This window comes from Erithacus rubecula (genome assembly GCF_903797595.1).
Source record: "Erithacus rubecula genome assembly, chromosome: 9".
NCBI classification, from domain to species: domain Eukaryota; kingdom Metazoa; phylum Chordata; class Aves; order Passeriformes; family Muscicapidae; genus Erithacus; species Erithacus rubecula.
Window position 1 is genome coordinate 16,095,366 of NC_136660.1, and position 16,769 is coordinate 16,112,134.

The 16,769-nt window shown below is 46.3% G+C and overlaps 1 protein-coding gene across 13 annotated transcripts in view; it reads left to right on the plus strand.

Moving 5' to 3' along the window:
- Positions 1 to 13,653, plus strand: part of GBF1 (golgi brefeldin A resistant guanine nucleotide exchange factor 1) — a 102,244-nt gene extending 88,591 nt beyond the window's left edge. For 9 of the 13 annotated variants that reach the window (XM_079313057.1, XM_079313058.1, XM_079313050.1 and 6 more), the window contains 17 exons: positions 2,106 to 2,282; positions 2,781 to 2,845; positions 2,947 to 3,070; positions 3,635 to 3,706; positions 4,554 to 4,648; positions 5,093 to 5,246; positions 5,461 to 5,683; positions 6,936 to 7,099; positions 7,400 to 7,646; positions 8,034 to 8,233; positions 9,179 to 9,329; positions 9,677 to 9,807; positions 10,166 to 10,267; positions 10,844 to 10,957; positions 11,190 to 11,367; positions 11,571 to 11,708; positions 12,026 to 13,653. In XM_079313057.1, the coding sequence (XP_079169183.1) occupies positions 2,106 to 2,282; positions 2,781 to 2,845; positions 2,947 to 3,070; positions 3,635 to 3,706; positions 4,554 to 4,648; positions 5,093 to 5,246; positions 5,461 to 5,683; positions 6,936 to 7,099; positions 7,400 to 7,646; positions 8,034 to 8,233; positions 9,179 to 9,329; positions 9,677 to 9,807; positions 10,166 to 10,267; positions 10,844 to 10,957; positions 11,190 to 11,367; positions 11,571 to 11,708; positions 12,026 to 12,312 (2,622 nt within the window). In that variant the 3' untranslated portion in view covers positions 12,313 to 13,653. The remainder of the gene's footprint in view (positions 1 to 2,105; positions 2,283 to 2,780; positions 2,846 to 2,946; positions 3,071 to 3,634; positions 3,707 to 4,553; positions 4,649 to 5,092; positions 5,247 to 5,460; positions 5,684 to 6,935; positions 7,100 to 7,399; positions 7,647 to 8,033; positions 8,234 to 9,178; positions 9,330 to 9,676; positions 9,808 to 10,165; positions 10,268 to 10,843; positions 10,958 to 11,189; positions 11,368 to 11,570; positions 11,709 to 12,025) is intronic. The other 4 variants (XM_079313053.1, XM_079313056.1, XM_079313052.1 and 1 more) reach the window with 1 other exon arrangement.
- Positions 13,654 to 16,769: the final 3,116 nt, after the last annotated feature.

Genomic DNA, 16,769 nt, shown 5'->3' on the forward strand with positions numbered 1-16,769 from the left:
TAAGATCAGCTGTTAGCCTCACATTTGGCAAGCCCTGAAGACTCTTTGGGGTGTGCTGTGAGAATAAATCCAAGGTGCTGTGATTAGTGTAAGCTCTATTGCCCAAATCTGTTTGTACGTTACAACAGCTGCCTGATTTTCACCAAAGTGTTTGATGGACAGTGTGTGGCAGACCATGCTGTGTACTAAGGAGTAGTTGACAGCAATTCCTGTAGAGGGTCAGAACTCCCAAAGGATCTCACAGTACTGCTCTCAGAACCAGTGCAAAACCCACAGTGAGCAGAACAGAAATGCCACATATACAGGAAAGGGAAACAAGATGATTCAAGACTGAAAGCATGGGAATAAAAAGGCCAAGACTGGTGAATTTTTTAAAAGATGGAGAAATCCCAATCAGAGGGTTTGCCTTAGATTCCCTGTTCCTCCACAGTCACAACAGTGAAGATGCAGTACCTTGGCCATCCTCAGGCACACCAGACCCTGAGACTACCGAGAGGTAACACAAGAGGAATGAGTGCCATAAAACAGTTTGACACAGACTTACACAGCAGAAGCAACTAGACTAGACTAAACCCTCAGATACACCAGCTATTGCCAGCTGCATCCCATCTCATTGTAAGACTGGAATCTGGAGCAGTCTGAGGTCTGAGTTAATTAAGCAAGCATGTCTTTTGGTGATGACATAGAATCGGGGACTACTGGATTTGAAGAAGGCTGAGTTCTTATCTTTAGTCAGATTCCAAGTACATTGATTTCTTTCTGCTGTCCTAAATTCCTGTAAGGCTTGGAGACAGTAGTGGAATAGGAAAACTGAACAAATATTTAAGTGTCTGGAGGAAGGAGAGGAGGAGGGGCCATCTTCAGATGACTGAAGAGTCAAAGCAGGCATCTTCTCCATGCACTGCATTTGCCATGTGTGGCCACTTTGATTGAAAGAAGGGAAATGGAAAGGAACACGGAGGGGCTTTAAATGATTAGGAAGAATGAGTGCCTCATTTCATGATCCATAGTTAAGACTCATATTGATTCAGTATGTAAGTAGTAGCAAAACCTGTGTTTGTGTGGTTTTCAGTGATGTGGCTTCTTGCCACAGAGCAAATTCAGGCATATTGCTGTTTGCACCCTGACACTTCAGAAATACATGTATTCATATAGTTTCCCCATAGCAACAGTGGAAAAAACCCAAATTGCTTGTTGCATTTCTGCCAGATTTCAGATTGGCACTTCTAATGGAGTTTGCTAAATCAAAGACCCATTTTTATAACAGTTTTGCCATCAGTTTGGCTGAAGCAAGAGGTATTTTTTCTGAACTTCAAATCTGAGATAGGATACAGTGACTCCTTCAATCCATTGTCTTCTCTTCCATTCTTGGTGAGGGGATAAGTATGGATTTTGTCCACATAAACAAGAGAATGGCAAAACCCATCTCTTCTCAAAAGGAAGATTGCAATAACCTTAAGTAACTGCAGAATCATGGAGCATGTTACAGTTTGATATTAGTTCATGTGGTTGCTTGTTTTTTTTTTCTTGTTTTGGCAGCATATGATGATTGGTTTCAATGACTTCAGACACTTCTAGTATTTTGAAAAGCTGTGAGTGCGTTGAACAGATGATGAGGGTTTGAGATCCAGAAATCATTGGCAGAGACTCCATGTTAGGATTGAATTACTTGAATCTTGCTGTTAGGTAGTGGTAGGAGTAATTTTGTAAGTTAGTAATGGTTTTGGCCATAGTTTCCTTCTTTAATGGAGTGGCAGAGTAATTGCTTCCAGAGGAATTGTGGTACTTTTTGTAGAAGTCTTTGATCCTGAGCTGAGTTCCTGTAGCAGGATAAATCAGTGGGTTTTCAGCACGCACTTTCAAAATGTTCTAAGTTGTCATTCTTGGGGAGTTTATATCTAGGTAGTTCAGTGATTCAGCTTGTATCAAGTAAGCTACCTTGTACTTGTTTTTGTGCAAAGTGAATATGAGCTGAGGAGTTATCCAAGCATCGTGCAGAGAATTGTTATCTTTCCCATAACCAGTTCTGAAGCATCTGCCCTAATTTCTGTTGAAAAGAAAACATCTCTTTCTGACTGATTGCCACCGCCTCTTCTTTCCTGCAGTCTATTGAGAACCTGCCCACTGTTTTTGGAAGTAATCCCAAGGCCCATATTGCAGCAAAGACAGTGTTTCACTTGGCCCATCGCCATGGTGACATTCTGCGAGAGGGCTGGAAAAACATCATGGAGGCCATGCTACAGCTTTTCCGAGCAGAGCTGCTGCCCAAGGCCATGGTGGAGGTAATAATTAGTTGGCTGGTGGATAACTGAAGAGTTAGGGAAGTGGGAAGCTGGCTTTTCATAGAGTCAGTTCCAAAAGTAGGAGAGCTCTCTTGCAAAGGCCTAGCTTTGGTAAAGTGTGTACAGAACTTAGAAACCTATGAGGGTTTAGTGTTCAAGTTACGTGCAACTTCTTTTGTAGCTTGTTTAATTTCTTCTTATTTTATTTCTTATTAGATTTGAGGAATTCCAACATTTATTTTACTTGAAAAGGTTTTGAATGTTGTGCAGAAAAGGGACATGCTTATAGGCATGAAGTACTAGAGCACTGCATTAGTGTTATCAGATGAAAATGGCACTTTATTGACAGGATAGTGGGGTGAAGAGCTGGGTTTGACTGCACACATTTGGGCTGTTTGGTGTAGTGTTTCAACACTAAGAGAAATATAATTGGACTGGGGAGGAGGGCTATCAGGAAATGGACAGTTGTTCATATGCATGTCCTGGTCTGTGTTCCAGGTTGAAGACTTTGTGGATCCTAATGGCAAAATCTATCTGCAGCGTGAGGAGACACCATCCAACCGGTGAGTGGCATAGACGCCCCAGGCAGTCTTTTTTGTACCAAGGTTGGAAAAGAACATGATTTCTTGTTTTCTTACTGATGGTGGTGTCTTCTGATTTGCAGTGGTGAATCAACAGTACTGAGTTTTGTTAGCTGGCTCACGCTCAGTGGGACAGAGCAGTCTGGTATGAGAGGACCATCCACAGAAACACAGGAGGCAAAGCGAGCAGCTCTGGAATGCATAAAGGTAACCTATAGGCTGTAGAAGAACCTGGTTTTTTCCTTGGTGACAATTCTGTGTGGGTAACAAGCAACAGGAGCATAAATATGCATGCTGCTTGGCAGTATTGCAGGTAACATGAGACTTGAGAACTGAAAGAATCTACAGAGGAACATATCTGCATTGACAGCTAAATGGTCTTTTGTGCTGCTGTGCACAAAGGTACTAACACATCAAAACAGGAATGATTCCTCAGGCTGGGATCTGCCCTGGGCATCACAGTCCTGTATTTAAAGACAAATTAATGAATTCTCAAACAATGAATCTTTTCCAAGACAGTGTAAAAGGGACATGGTGCCAACAAAATCTGAACCTGTGTGGCCAGAGGAGTTATTTGATAAAATCTGTCTAGCACAGATCAGGTCTGTTAAAAGTAATTGATCTTAAAGAGCAATCAAGTTGGAAGGAGTTTTCTTCCAGATAATAACAACTATCTGAGTCTTTCCTGTGAACATGATGTGTTTATGGAGGATATGTTTATATGCCTTCCACAGCCCCCAGATGCTTAGTTGTCTTTTCTGTATTTTGCAGCAATGTGATCCTGAGAAGTTGATAACAGAAAGCAAGTTTCTCCAACTTGAATCCCTCCAGGAGCTCATGAAGGTGAGAGAGATATTGGGCAAGGAACTGGACAGTAATGGAACAAATGTGCTATGCATGATAGTGAATATGTGCTGTGTACTCACTTCTCTGTCCTTAGAGGAGGTGTTGGAACTATTTGGAATGAAACTGGTTCACCTGTTAAAAGTAACTTCTGTTCTGGCAGACACAAATTGCTCTGGCAGTAGAAGAAAACATTAAATTGTGGAATGCATTCTAAAAGCCTTGAGAACTCTGGCAAGTGTTTGAAAGGATTTATAGTTCTGTGTCAGAGCTTACAGATTTTCATATTTCAAGTGTGCTGTGTATCTAATGAGAGCATTCTAAAAGGCCACTTTAGAGGCAAGAGCTGTAGAAGAAATATTTGACAGTGTGTCCCTAAGTACCTGGCTGCTGTGGGAGGTATAATAAGGCTGGACTGGACTCATTAGCCTTTGGGCTAGATAAGCTCATCTCACTGGGGGAGTGTCATCTCATTTCCAGGGGAACATTGTGCTCCTACTCTGATTATATCAGGAATTCTCCCTTCATATACAAGCTGATGGCTTGAGAAGAGTAACTCCAGTATTTGTAGTCATTCTTAGTCATTTGTAGTCATGCTTTTTCTATGCTTTATATATTACTAGCAAGAAGCTGATGGATATCAGAGTTCCTCTTCATCAGAGACACTTTGTCAGTTTAACATCTTTAAAGTTCCTATTGCGTTTTGCATAGGAAAGCCAATTAATTTTTCCCATAGATTTAGCTTGACCTCTAAGCAGTTGAGTACAGTTTTGGCCAGACTCAAAGCACTCTGTTGGTTCCCATTTTTGGGAGCTTGTGATTCATAAAAATACCATGGCTCTTCCAGGCTCTAATCTCTGTGACTCCTGATGAGGAGACATATGATGAAGAAGATGCAGCCTTCTGCTTGGAGATGCTTCTGCGGATTGTTCTAGAGAATAGGTATGACCTTGAAATATATGCACATTCACTATAATGTCCCTGCTTTGCTGCAGCTGCTGCCTGGGTCCAGGGAATGAGTTCCTTATGTCTATGATTTGCCAGCTGAAGCAGCATGTGGCTGTAATTTCAGAGCTTCTTAACAATTCCACTCTAGCATATGCAAACAGAAAGGCTATTAGCTCATGAATTAGTGCTTGATATCCTGAAATGTGCAGAATATAGACTAAACTCCAGAGGGAGAATTCTCCCACGTGATTGCTTTGCAAGTAATGAGTAAGAAGTTTTATGGTTTTGTTGTTTCTGTGTGTCCTTATATCTCCCAACTGGAATTTTTCATTGAAATTAAGAAATAATGGATTGTCTGGAGTTGTGGGAGAGGTGGCTGGATCCTGCTTGTCTCACATCCTTTGTTTCTCCCCTTTTCCTCCTCCTTGTTGTGGCTAGGGACCGTGTGACCTGTGTCTGGCAAACGGTCCGAGACCACCTCTATCATCTGTGTGTCCATGCAATGGAGTTCTGCTTCCTGGTGGAGAGGGCAGTGGTGGGGCTGCTCAGACTGGCCATTCGGCTGCTCCGTCGAGATGAGATCAGTGCACAGGTAAGGGTTTTCTGAAAGGCAGTTACTGGGGTTTTGTAGCTATACAGTAACACAGGAAACAATTTGCTGTTGGATGGACCCATATTTAACCTGTTTGTGCTGCAGGGAGCAACAAAGAGCAGTTGTAACTAGCTCTAAGAGATGAAGGAGTACATTGCTAGAGAATGGAGTGTAAATAATAGGGTCTGTTATTCTTATCTCCTTCTCTGGCCAGGTTCTCCTCTCACTACGTATCTTACTTATGATGAAGCCAAATGTGCTGTCCAGAGTTAGCCATGAAGTTGCCTATGGCCTCCATGAGCTGCTGAAGACCAATGCTGCCAACATTCACTCTGGGGATGACTGGTACACGCTCTTCACCCTCCTGGAGTGCATCGGGTCTGGGGTGAAGCCGCCCGCAGCCCTGCAGGTTACAGCAAGGGCAGATAACGACACAGGTAAGACAGGCCAGCTTTTGCTGGGAAATCTGATGCCTGACTGCCAGATAAGCAGCTGCTTCCTCAAGCTTTTCAATTAGCAAAGGGGACTGCAAGAAAACAAAGCTGATATTAAACTACATTAGCAAGATTAAAGACCAGCACCTGCTGTTCACTCCTCATGGTCTGTTCCTGTTTCTATTCTGCCATCTCTTCCTACTCAGTGAGCAGCAATCCAGGTGCTAGTCCCTGGGGGGCAGTGGGAGGAAAACTGATATCAGTTCTGGCAGCTGTAGGAGGTCTTTGCTCTACCCAAGGAGGATTTTCTTCTGGTTGTGTTTTAGTGCCATGGGTACTGTAATCTCTTATCTGGGCATGTAATATAAACCCAGCTGCTGTTCCTGTCATACTTGGCTTCTTTTGTAGGACTGACTCTTTTCTGTCCCCATTTTAAGGTTCTCATAAAATGAGTTGTTCTTTAAAATTATATTTCCAGATCCATTTGTATTAATAGTCCCTGAACCATTCCCACAAGACCAATGCACTATTTCTCACTTTTCTTGAATATGTTAGAAAGGCAGTCTTTTCAAATTGTTCAGTTTTGCTTTAGCCAACTGGCAATATGTTTGAAGCTGATGTCTTCAGACTTCTAAAGCAAAGAGCAATAAAGGACTTTTCCAGAAGAAAAATCCTTTTGTCATTCTCTTTTCTTTTCTAGAGCTTCTTTGATAGAGGCTTTGTGCTAGACAGATGGGAGAAGCATGATTTTTTTAAAACACTTGTGGACTTTTCCCTCTGGATTAATGCTGAGCTGTCCCATTTCTCTCCTTGCTTTTTCCTTTTTTTTTTTTTTTTTTTAACTGCTTCTGTCTTTGCTGATAGAGCAAACTGCTTGACTTGGCACCTTGCACATCAAAACATTAGTTCTCTGCCTCCTGAAAATGTTTGGTGCACTCTGTTCACAGCAAGTCTGTCTATCTGCTGATGAGCTTCTAGATGGCGGTGAACAATGGAGAAAATGAGTTTTTACTTATAAATAACATATTCGTAGCTTAAATGGGTCCCTTGCAAGGACTTCTTTCTTGGGACGTGAAATTTAAGGTTGTCCTAAATGTCAGAGCACGTAGATCTGACAGGTGCAGAACATACTAACAGCCCCATGTGGTTCCTGGTTGATGCTGATCTGACTGATCTGAATTGCTTCTCCCTTACCCACAGTTACTCTTGCAAGTTCTTGATTTGGCTTTGATCTAAACCCTTTTTTGTCTTCAAGGTGCTCAGTCAGACAGCGAGGTGTCCTCCTCCTATCATCCAAGTGACATGAGCCTGGACCGCGGCTACACCTCTGACTCCGAGGTGTACACGGACCACGGGAAGCCAGGCAAGATGCACCGCTCGGTCACAGATGTGGACGTCATGAACAGTGGCTGGCTAGTGGTGAGTAGCCAGTGGGCTTCTGCTGCCCAAAGAAGACTACTCCTACCATGGTTGTGAGCAAAGGGTGTGGAGAATAAGACAGTAGAAGAGAGAGCTAAGATGAGCTGATAATGTAAAGGCAGGATGGGGAGGGACACAGATAGAAAGGAGGAAGCTTTGAGGCAAAAAAAGAAGAAAGGGAAATGGACCATATAGAAGCATTACCTGTTGGCTTCTGAAGAAAGGCCCTTTCAGTGTGTGCATGAGATGCTTCTTGTTATGCTAGCCTGCTCCTGCTTACCTGCTTGTTGTGGCCTGCAGGTGGGGAAAGATGACATCGACAACTCCAGATCCACTGCTGGGCTCAGCAGGCTGGGTCCATCACCTCTCGTCAACCAGTACAGCCTGACAGTGGGGCTGGATTTGGGCCCACATGACACAAAGTCTCTCATGAAATGTGTCGAGTCTCTGTCCTTCATCGTGCGAGATGCTGCCCATGTTACACCTGAGAACTTTGAGCTCTGTGTCAAAACAATACGTATCTTCGTGGAGGCCAGCTTGAATGGGGGTAAGATGGACCTTCACTTGTCAACCAGGATTCAGCTTGGGTTGGCCAGTTGGCAAGCAGTGTCATGGAATGAGTGAATGGATTCCCAACCCAAAGTAAACTGTGTACCAGGAGGAAAGTGTCCTATCTCCTGCTAGCAGCAGGGACCTTATTCTTATCCCCCTCCCTGGGATGGATGGGAGGTCTGGAGTTGATGTGGAGACAGCAGTATCAGCTCTTGCAGAAAGTTCTTCCTGAGGGCACTGGGTCCCCTCCAGGCAGATAGTGGTCATTTCAGGGGACAAGGCCCTTTTTTGGGGATATCAAAAGGTGGCTGCCCTGTATGTTGAAAAGCAGAACACTTTGTAGTGGATCATTGTATATGGAATGTTGTCATTTATGTTCTAGGCTACAAGTCCCAGGAGAAGAGGGGGAAGAGCCACAGGTATGACAGTAAATCCAGTCGTTTAAAAAAAAAGCCAAAGGACAGCTCCACACGGCGATCCCGGGTCTTGAGCCAGCACCAGGCACACACTCACAGTGATGAGGACGAGGACGAGAGCATCCCTGCCAGCTACCACACTGTGTCTTTACAGGTTAGTCAGGACGTAAGTATAGCAAGGATTTCCTCCTCTCCTTTCCCATTCTTAGGGCCTGGCTAGATAATCACAGGAATTCTTTATGGGGCAAGGGAGGGCTGCATCCAGTGCATCCAACATGGGCACTGGAGGGCAGGGCATGTCTGTGGGGCAGTATGTGGTTCTGCAGTGAAAGAGGAAGGCTGCAATTTGTTCAGGCAAAAGCACAATAGCAGTGGAGAGAGAAGTCCTCTGAAAAGCAAGGAGGGGTTCTGAAGCTGTGAGTCACTGTAGTAGGTAAAATGGATTAAGGTCATTTGGAGACATGAGTTCATGTAGGTTTACCAAGGAGTCTGGCAGGCACCTGAGCTTGAGGAAAGGGGAAAGCCCTGTTGGCTAAGGCACTGGAATTTCAAGTACAGAGGGCTGGGCTAAGGGTGTAATTTCTCCCCAGCTGGTACTTCAAACATGTGAAGTCGCAGGCCTGCTGACTGCCAGGATGTTGGGTCTCAGTTCAGTAGTAAACTGACTGGAGTGCTGTCATGTGCCCATGCAAGGGAACTTCGCATGTGCTTCACATGCCTTTTCGTTAAGAAAAAAAAAAAAGTCACAGAGTTTTTCTGGACAGCAGAACTGAATTGCTGGGTTTATCCCTCTGCCTGGGATAGTCAATGTTCTGTGCCAGGAAAGAGCCCATTCTTCCTTTGAACAGGACTGAAATGGTGTTCCTTAAAGATGGGATTGACGTGGCTACTGAACAGACATAAATCTCATTGAAGATACCTGGCACTTGGCCACTTAAGGAGGGCACAGACAGCAGGGCCTGACACCATCTATATAACTGCATAGTTGTGTATATACACAAAGCAGGCTGGAGTAACTTGAGCCTTTTAGCCTTGCTTGGAGAACAGCAGAGGTCAGAGTTGCTCCAAATTTGAAGTCCTGTGTGTTTCTTACTGTGGCGTGTACTTGCAGCTCCTGGACCTCATGCACACCCTGCACACGCGAGCCGCTGGCATCTACAGCTCCTGGGCGGAGGAGCAGCGACACCTGGAGACAGTGGCCAGGAAAATCACAGCAGATTCCAGAACACTGTGGTCCAACTGCTGGTGCCCTTTGCTACAAGGTAAAGCCATCCCCTGGCGATGAGAGCGAGCAGAGACACTGCCTAAGTAATGGCAGGGAGGTGGAGGAGCCAAGAACTAACTGCAGAAAGCAGGCATAGGTTGTTTTTAGCTCTGTTGTAATTGAAAAAGAACTTGGATCAGATTTGGAAAAACATCTTTGGGATGAGTTAGCTGCCAGCATGTTTCCGGATCTGGTAGTAGACTGCCTGTCTGTGGCCTGGAACAAGTATAATCCTTTGTTTTTCACAGAGGGTTTTTGATCTTCACTAGACATTTTACTCTAGACTGGGGAAGTAGGGATGTGACACTCTTCGTCTGGGCTTTGCCCTGAATCCCTCTCTTGCAGGTATTGCCTGGCTGTGCTGCGATGCCCGACGCCAGATACGGATGCAAGCACTCACTTACTTGCAGCGAGCCCTCCTGGTGCATGACCTGCAGGCCCTGGATGCCCTGGAATGGGAGTCCTGCTTCAACAAGGTAACTAACCACCTGGCTGGGATGGGCATGTGAGTAGGGCAGCATTGTCATGAAGAGCAAAGCTGTGTGCAGGAGTGTTGTTCTACTTCAACACCATCTTCTTGAGCAGCTTGTTCACTGCAACAGACAAGATGTGCCATATTCTGGTCCTGCAAAAAGTTCCTCTCTATTTAGGCTTCTGACAGGACCTTTTGGAGTATTGAAGTGAATTCACTCATGTGCATGTCCCATTGCTTCTGTCATGTCTTCTGCCTAGAAGTCACTAGTCCTAAAAGCCAGTGCCTTTCTGTAAGGCTGTCTGTGAAAATCTCATCAGTCATTTTTCAGCTCTAAAATATCCATGTGTCTGATCCAACAGGTGTTGTTCCCTCTGCTAACCAAGCTACTTGAGAACATCAGCCCAGCTGATGTTGGTGGGATGGAAGAAACTAGGATGAGAGCCTCAACACTGCTCTCCAAGGTGAGCACACCTCTGCTGCCTGAAAGCTTAGGGGAAGCCATGTTCCTCAAGAAAACCAAACTGTTTGCTGTGTTTGCTTCTCAGTATCTCTGACCTGGACGGGTGTCAGGGTGCTAGTTTGACTGTCTTCAGTGCTGGGCTGTTTCACCAGCTTCTGCTGCTGGGACATGCCTTCTTTCCAGAACTGTCTCCATGATTCTAGTACTTGGAAAAGTTGTCAGGAAGAGGTTTTTGACTATGATAGAGAGAAGTATTTCGCTCAACATCAGTTGAAGGCAGTCTGTTCTTGGGGTGAAATGATGCATGTCACAAGCTGATAGTCATGGCCTGAGGCAGAGGTCTGGAAGGGCTAGAAGACATAGTGATGCTGACTGCAGAGGCCTTCCATAAAGGAATCAAGATCCACTCCTTCACATATGCAGCTCAAAAGAGTGGAGATCTGTAGCATCCTCAGGCCAGTCCTGTGCATGTTCCCAGCCTGCCACAAGGAGGGGGAATCCAGGTTTGTGAGACTGGCTTGACATTGAGAAGCAGTCCCTATGCTACTTGTTGACAGTAATTATGTTTTTTTCCCAGGTGTTCCTACAGCATCTTTCCCCACTGCTCTCACTGACCACCTTTGCTGCTCTGTGGCTCACAATCCTGGACTTTATGGACAAATACATGCATGCTGGCTCCAGTGACTTACTGGTAAGGTGCTGGATGCAGTCCTTTGGACAACCATTCATCAAGTTTCAACCTTGTAAACTTGAAAGGTGTTTTGATTTGTTGTGGGTTTTGGGGGTTTTTAAACTTTATTCCTTTCCAAACCATGTTGTTCCATGGTTTCTCGCCCTGTCCACAAGTTTCCAAGGCAGCCCATCAGCTGTTTTGAGCTTTGGTTCATTGCTATCTGTCCACTGTGTCCTGTCTCTGATTATAGCTGGAGGCCATTCCAGAGTCTCTGAAGAATATGCTGCTTGTAATGGATACAGCTGGGATATTCCACAGTGCTGACTCACGGACAGGATACTCAGATCTCTGGGAGATCACCTGGGAGCGCATTGACTGTTTCTTACCTCGGCTGCGGGATGAGCTCTTCAAACAGACAGTCATCCAAGGTACAAGAGGCTGGCAAACCTTAAGAGCACAGGTTTTGGACCAGTGCTTGCACCTTGTCCAGTACCCAGATGCCATAGTGCCTTGATGCTGATGAAATGAGTTGTAGGAGGCTGTGGTAACTTGGCACAAGAGCAAATAGAGGGAGGGCAAAAGGAGCAAGCAAACTTGGTGTGTGGTCTCACTGCATGTTTTGTCTTCCTAGATCCAGTTCCCAACATACCAGTGGAGCAGCAGCATCAGAAAGCAATAGGGTCTGCCCTGCCCCCTTCTCCTGTCGGGGATGTGAGACCATCCACCCACGTGGCTCCTTCAGAGAAGCCTTGTGAACTGGGTGCCAGTGGTGAGTCCTGTTTTCTTTTTTCTGGAATCACTTTACCAGCATGGCGGCATAGATCTGCTTTCCCTTGCTTTAGCACAATCTCTGGTGACCAGGCCTCTGGTATTGTGAAATGTTGTTCTTCAGTATGGATAAGTTGTTGCAGAGGTTATTGGAGTGGGCAGAATGCCTATGATTGACCCCTGGTCTTCAGGGCCTTGTATGAAGGGGCAAGTCTGAAAAGGCCCCCAAGTTGATTTTCAGCCCTGCTTAGTTTTGAGCTAATGGGTGACTTTGTCAGGACCTGTGTAAGGATCTCTTTTGTCTTTTCCTTATTCCAGAGTCTGAGAGAGCCACTGCACCTGCCCCACCCACCATCAGCACCTCTGCCTCTCCTTCCTTCCCAGCATCAGCTTCAACAAAGTCAAGCCCCGTTACAGACATACCTCCTACGACAGCACAGCCGCCGCTCATCCTGCAGCCTCTTGCCTCTCCGCTGCAGGTCGGGGTGCCACCTATGACTCTTCCAATCATTCTCAACCCAGCACTAATTGAAGCCACCTCTCCTGTTCCCCTCTTAGCTACTCCACGGCCCACTGACCCTATGACAAGCTCTGAAGTCAATTAGTTGGAGGGTGTTGGAGAACTGTCTGCTGAGGAGGCTCTGTGGGTGGAGGATGCTGGCCAAATGTTCTCTGATAGTGGACATGTTTCTTTTAAAAGATGACGCTAATCTGAGCAGAAGGGCTGTTGCCACAGTCCTATGGAGCACGTCCCATCCTGCTCCCTTCTTGTGGCATCACCTAGAAATCTGCCCAAAAATCCTTGTTTCCATGGAGGAGTGCTCAGTTCCACTGACCAGTCTCCTTCCTGCCTTTGCAATCTCAGGGGCCAGGCAATGCCCTTGCCCAGCAGCCTGGGACCAAGCTGCCACCAGTTCATATGGTAAAGAGGGAAAACCTGATGTCACACCAGAAAGGGGCTGCAGTACAGGATTGCCTCTCAAGATTACTCAGTCCAGTCCCTGGGCAATTCCCCAGCCATTCCGTAGCTTTCCTGCTGACTCTTCTGGTTGCACTGCTTTGTTCGGGATCTGGGCACGCCTGGGTTCAGCAGGTAGAGAATTTCATTAGAAATGTGGATTGCTTACAGTGCAGCTCCCAGATTGCTACATAGGGCTTCTTGCCTGCTGGCACATGCTTTCCTTCCTGCAACATAGATGACAGCAATCCCCAAGCCCTATACAGATTAAGCAGCAGGTGAGTCTGATAGGGACTTTCATCCCTGCTCCTGTAAGTGTAATCAGGCTTTCTGGTTGGAGAAGGCAAATCCAGAAGGCTCTGCCTATCTGAGTAGATGAGAAGGAAATGCTGAGAGTAGAGCACCATGGCTCTGTCTCACACAGCACTTGTGGGGCAGTTGTGTTGTTTGCCACTTGCTACACATTGGTCTCTTGGTGACCAGCCCCTTCCTTAGGAGAGCATCCTCTTCAGCTACAGATATGGGGATCTGTGGCACCTGCTGACAGATGTCCAGCAAGTCTGCTGGTTTCTCTTGGAAGCTCTGAAGAGATCACACCCTTCTACATCTTCTTGTGGGGATCCCATGTACTTCTACCCCCAGAAGGTCTCTGCAGCTGAGGCCCTGGCAGTGATTCTTGTGCTTCCATCTTGCTGTAAGGACATCCCGCTCTTCCCCCTGCTCATGTCCAGAGCAGAGCTGGCTGCCTGGCAAGTGCTGCATCGCTGATCCTCCTCCTCCCTCGACTAGTTGGCTAAATTCTCAGTAATCTCAATCTTGGAAATCCCCCTGGTGACTGGGAGGGGCATGAGTGGGACTCCACCCCAGCGTATCCTGTAAGGAGAGGAACCTGCAGTTGGTGTGGGAATGCAACCAGTGTACATACAGAGTAAATGGCTATAAATCCAATGGACTTTTTACAGTGTAATAAATACTTCCTGTAAATGAATGTTCGGTGTTGCACTCCTTTTCTGTCACGGAGCTTTGGCTCAGAGCTTTGGAAAAAACAGAGTTTACTTGTCAAGGTGTTATGCCCTGACTTCATATACCAGTGCTCTGTTTGGAGGGAGCACAGGGGACTTGTCATTTGGAGGGGGGTTGCAGTGGAGGTTTGCCATGAAGGGTTTAATCAGGAATGGTTCCCATCATGGACAAAGCAGAGATAATGGCAAGATTGGCTCTTTCAGAAAGCAGTAGTTTCACGTGGGCTGTAAAATTTCTGGTGTTACATTGGTGTGTGCTCATGCACCACCAGGAGTGAAGGCAGAGGAGCAGGTGCTGTGCTCATCTGGTCATGGTGCCAGAACATAGACCTTGGTGACAACTCTGCTGACATTGGTGATTCTCTGATGAAGAAGAGATCCTTGTTTCCATGACAGGACTCAAAGTTGGAGAGGGCATGAAAGATGCTGGGCTCTTCCAGGGCTAGTGCTTGCCATGGATTCAAACAACTACACTTCCCTCCTGGTATTTTCTACTTAGTTTCATGGCAAGATCCACACAATGCCATAGTGTCCACAGAGCTGTGTGAGGCATCAGTGCCTTCCCTATTCCAAGAGACTCCTACAGATTTGATAAGGGGGTTAAAAACTTGGGAGTTTGTTTGAATTGCATAAGAAAAGGTCTAAATATTGCATAATGGAAGAGTAATGTGTGTACTAGGAAAGTCCTGTTAATAAATCCTGGTTCCCTACCCCCATTTGTACCATTCCTGGAATACTTTTGCTGCTGCAGCTGTGTCTTCCTCACCCTCCTCTGCCTGTAGATTGTGTCTTTCCAGCCCTTAGATGTTTTCATTAATATATTTGAGTCCTTGTGCTGCTCATGGTGCTTCTGTATCCAGTCCTGCTTTCTGTCTTGTCTTTCAGAGCCTTCACTTCTATTTACAGCTCTGTTTTTCTGCTTGTTGAAAGCTTTAGATTACTAACTCTTTGTAAACCATTGCTCAATTGTCAAGTGCCTCGATGTCAGGACTGCTGCCCTCTGATCTCCAGGTGGTCCTCTTGACCTTTTTGGGTGGTGTCAGCTAATTGCAAAGCTCCATTTTGCCAGCTGCCTTCAGATAGCTGTTTTGGGCACATGCTGTGTTTTAACCTGTGTTTGCAAACTCAGCTTCTACTGAGACCATTACATCTTAACTCAGACAATTACAGTGCAAAGCAAAAGCCACCAGAGACGACTGCAGGAAGTGGGACTAGAATGGAAGGAATGTTGACTGGAAAGACAGAATTGCACTTTAAACAGTTTTCACTAGACTGTAGGAATGGACTGGAAAACCAGAAAAAGAATTTTTTGAATGTTGTTTGGATTTTGCAAGAGTGGGGTTTAATATTACAGAGAAAAAAAAATCAGGGATATTTTTCAAAAAAATACTTTGAAATACTTTTGAAGTATTGAACTGAAAGGACATCAGAGTCAACTGTCAGGTAGCATGTGTTACCTGATATGTTTATCAGTAAGTCTCTCAAGCTTTATTTGTAAGCTAAATTACATAAAAGCCAGTCATACTACACTAATGGCTGCTGGTGAGGAGTGTTGTTTATGACAGTACCTCTTAGATTTGTCCTAGCATATACTTGTTCTAGTCTTGGACTTCCTTCTCATTTTTACTCAACGTCTGACTAAATATTTTCCAGAGGAGGCTGAACAGACATCACTGTGTTTTGGATTTACCTGCTTCTTCTGTTCCCATTTACCTCAAGGACTTCTACTGCTAAAACAGAATAGAAATATATAATGGGATTTAGCATGAGCCTGTAGAACATTTTACTGTTGTGCTGGTGTTTTCTTCATTGGTATGAAGCTTACTAGTGTAAGAAGTTCTATGGAATTATAAGCCCTGGCTGTAAAACATACATTTGGCACTGAAATTTGTGAAGCAGAAGCACTGCTGCTCTTGGTTTCAATATAAAAACTGAATCTGAGCATACTCAAACCGTCTGTAAGAAAGATTTCTAAGAAGTATCAACCGTGAGCTGGCTTTTATAGAAGTTACCCTCAGTCCTATAAATGCCAGCTCTGGAAAAATTTGTAGCTGTTACAGAGGCTGATGTGTTCTGAAGCCACCGTGCCCGGCATTTTCGGCCCAGCTGCTCAGAGGGAGCCCGGTGGGGCTTGTGCTTGTCGCTGTGGCCCTGGAGCGGTGCGAGCGGTGCCAAGGCTGCAGGAGGCACCGTGCCCACTGTCCGTGTGTGGCGGCCGCCGGGAGAGGGAGGCCAGGAATGCACGGGGCAGCTGTGCCGCCTCGGCAGCAAAGCTCTGCAGGGCAGCTCTTGCCCGGGGCTGATGGGCTGAACAGCAGGGAGAGACCCTGGGCCCGTGAGGAGGCTGCTTGGAGTGTGATTCAACGCAGAGAGCCGTGAGATCCCCAGGACTACAAGTCCCAGTGTGCAGTACTGCCCGCGGTTGTGTAACCAGCACCCCGGCCCGGGGGAGGGCTGGGCAGCCACAGCCAGAGCCGTACCGGGCAGCTCCTCTCTGCAGAAAGCGGAGGCAGAGTGCCGGCTTCATGAGCAGCAGATGCTCCGTGCTCGAGGGGTGTGCACAGCCCTTGGTGATGCAGGATGTGTTGGCGCTTGAAAACACAGCCCCACGAGCAGCCACGGGGCAAGAGGGCAAGTTATTGCTGAGTTCCCAGTAGGGAAATGGGACAGCTGTGGCTTTACCACAGCCCTGCTTGTCTGCCAGGGGAAGTTGTGCTTCCTTTCCTCACGTTTTCTGTGTAAGAAAAATGGAAAGTTCTCTGGGCAGCAGGGTTGGTAGTTGGTTGCTAAACTTAATTCCTAGTTGTACAAAGTGTCTGGGAACAGACAGGTCAGGGTAACTGGGTCGGGAGTGTGTGCAGGCAGTGCCTGGCAGTGTGGCTGCAGCCATTTAGTGAGAGCACAAAGTGCAAACACAGCCTTGTCCTCAGGAGCGAACGCTGAGCCCCACGGAAGAAGAGCGAACTTGAGCAAGGTCTCTGCCTGGCCCTGCCGGGAGCCCACACTTCAGCAGATGTGGGCCCGGGGCCGGTGTTGGGCAGAGACGGCATCAGCTGGAGCCGAGGGGGGTGAGGCCCCAGGC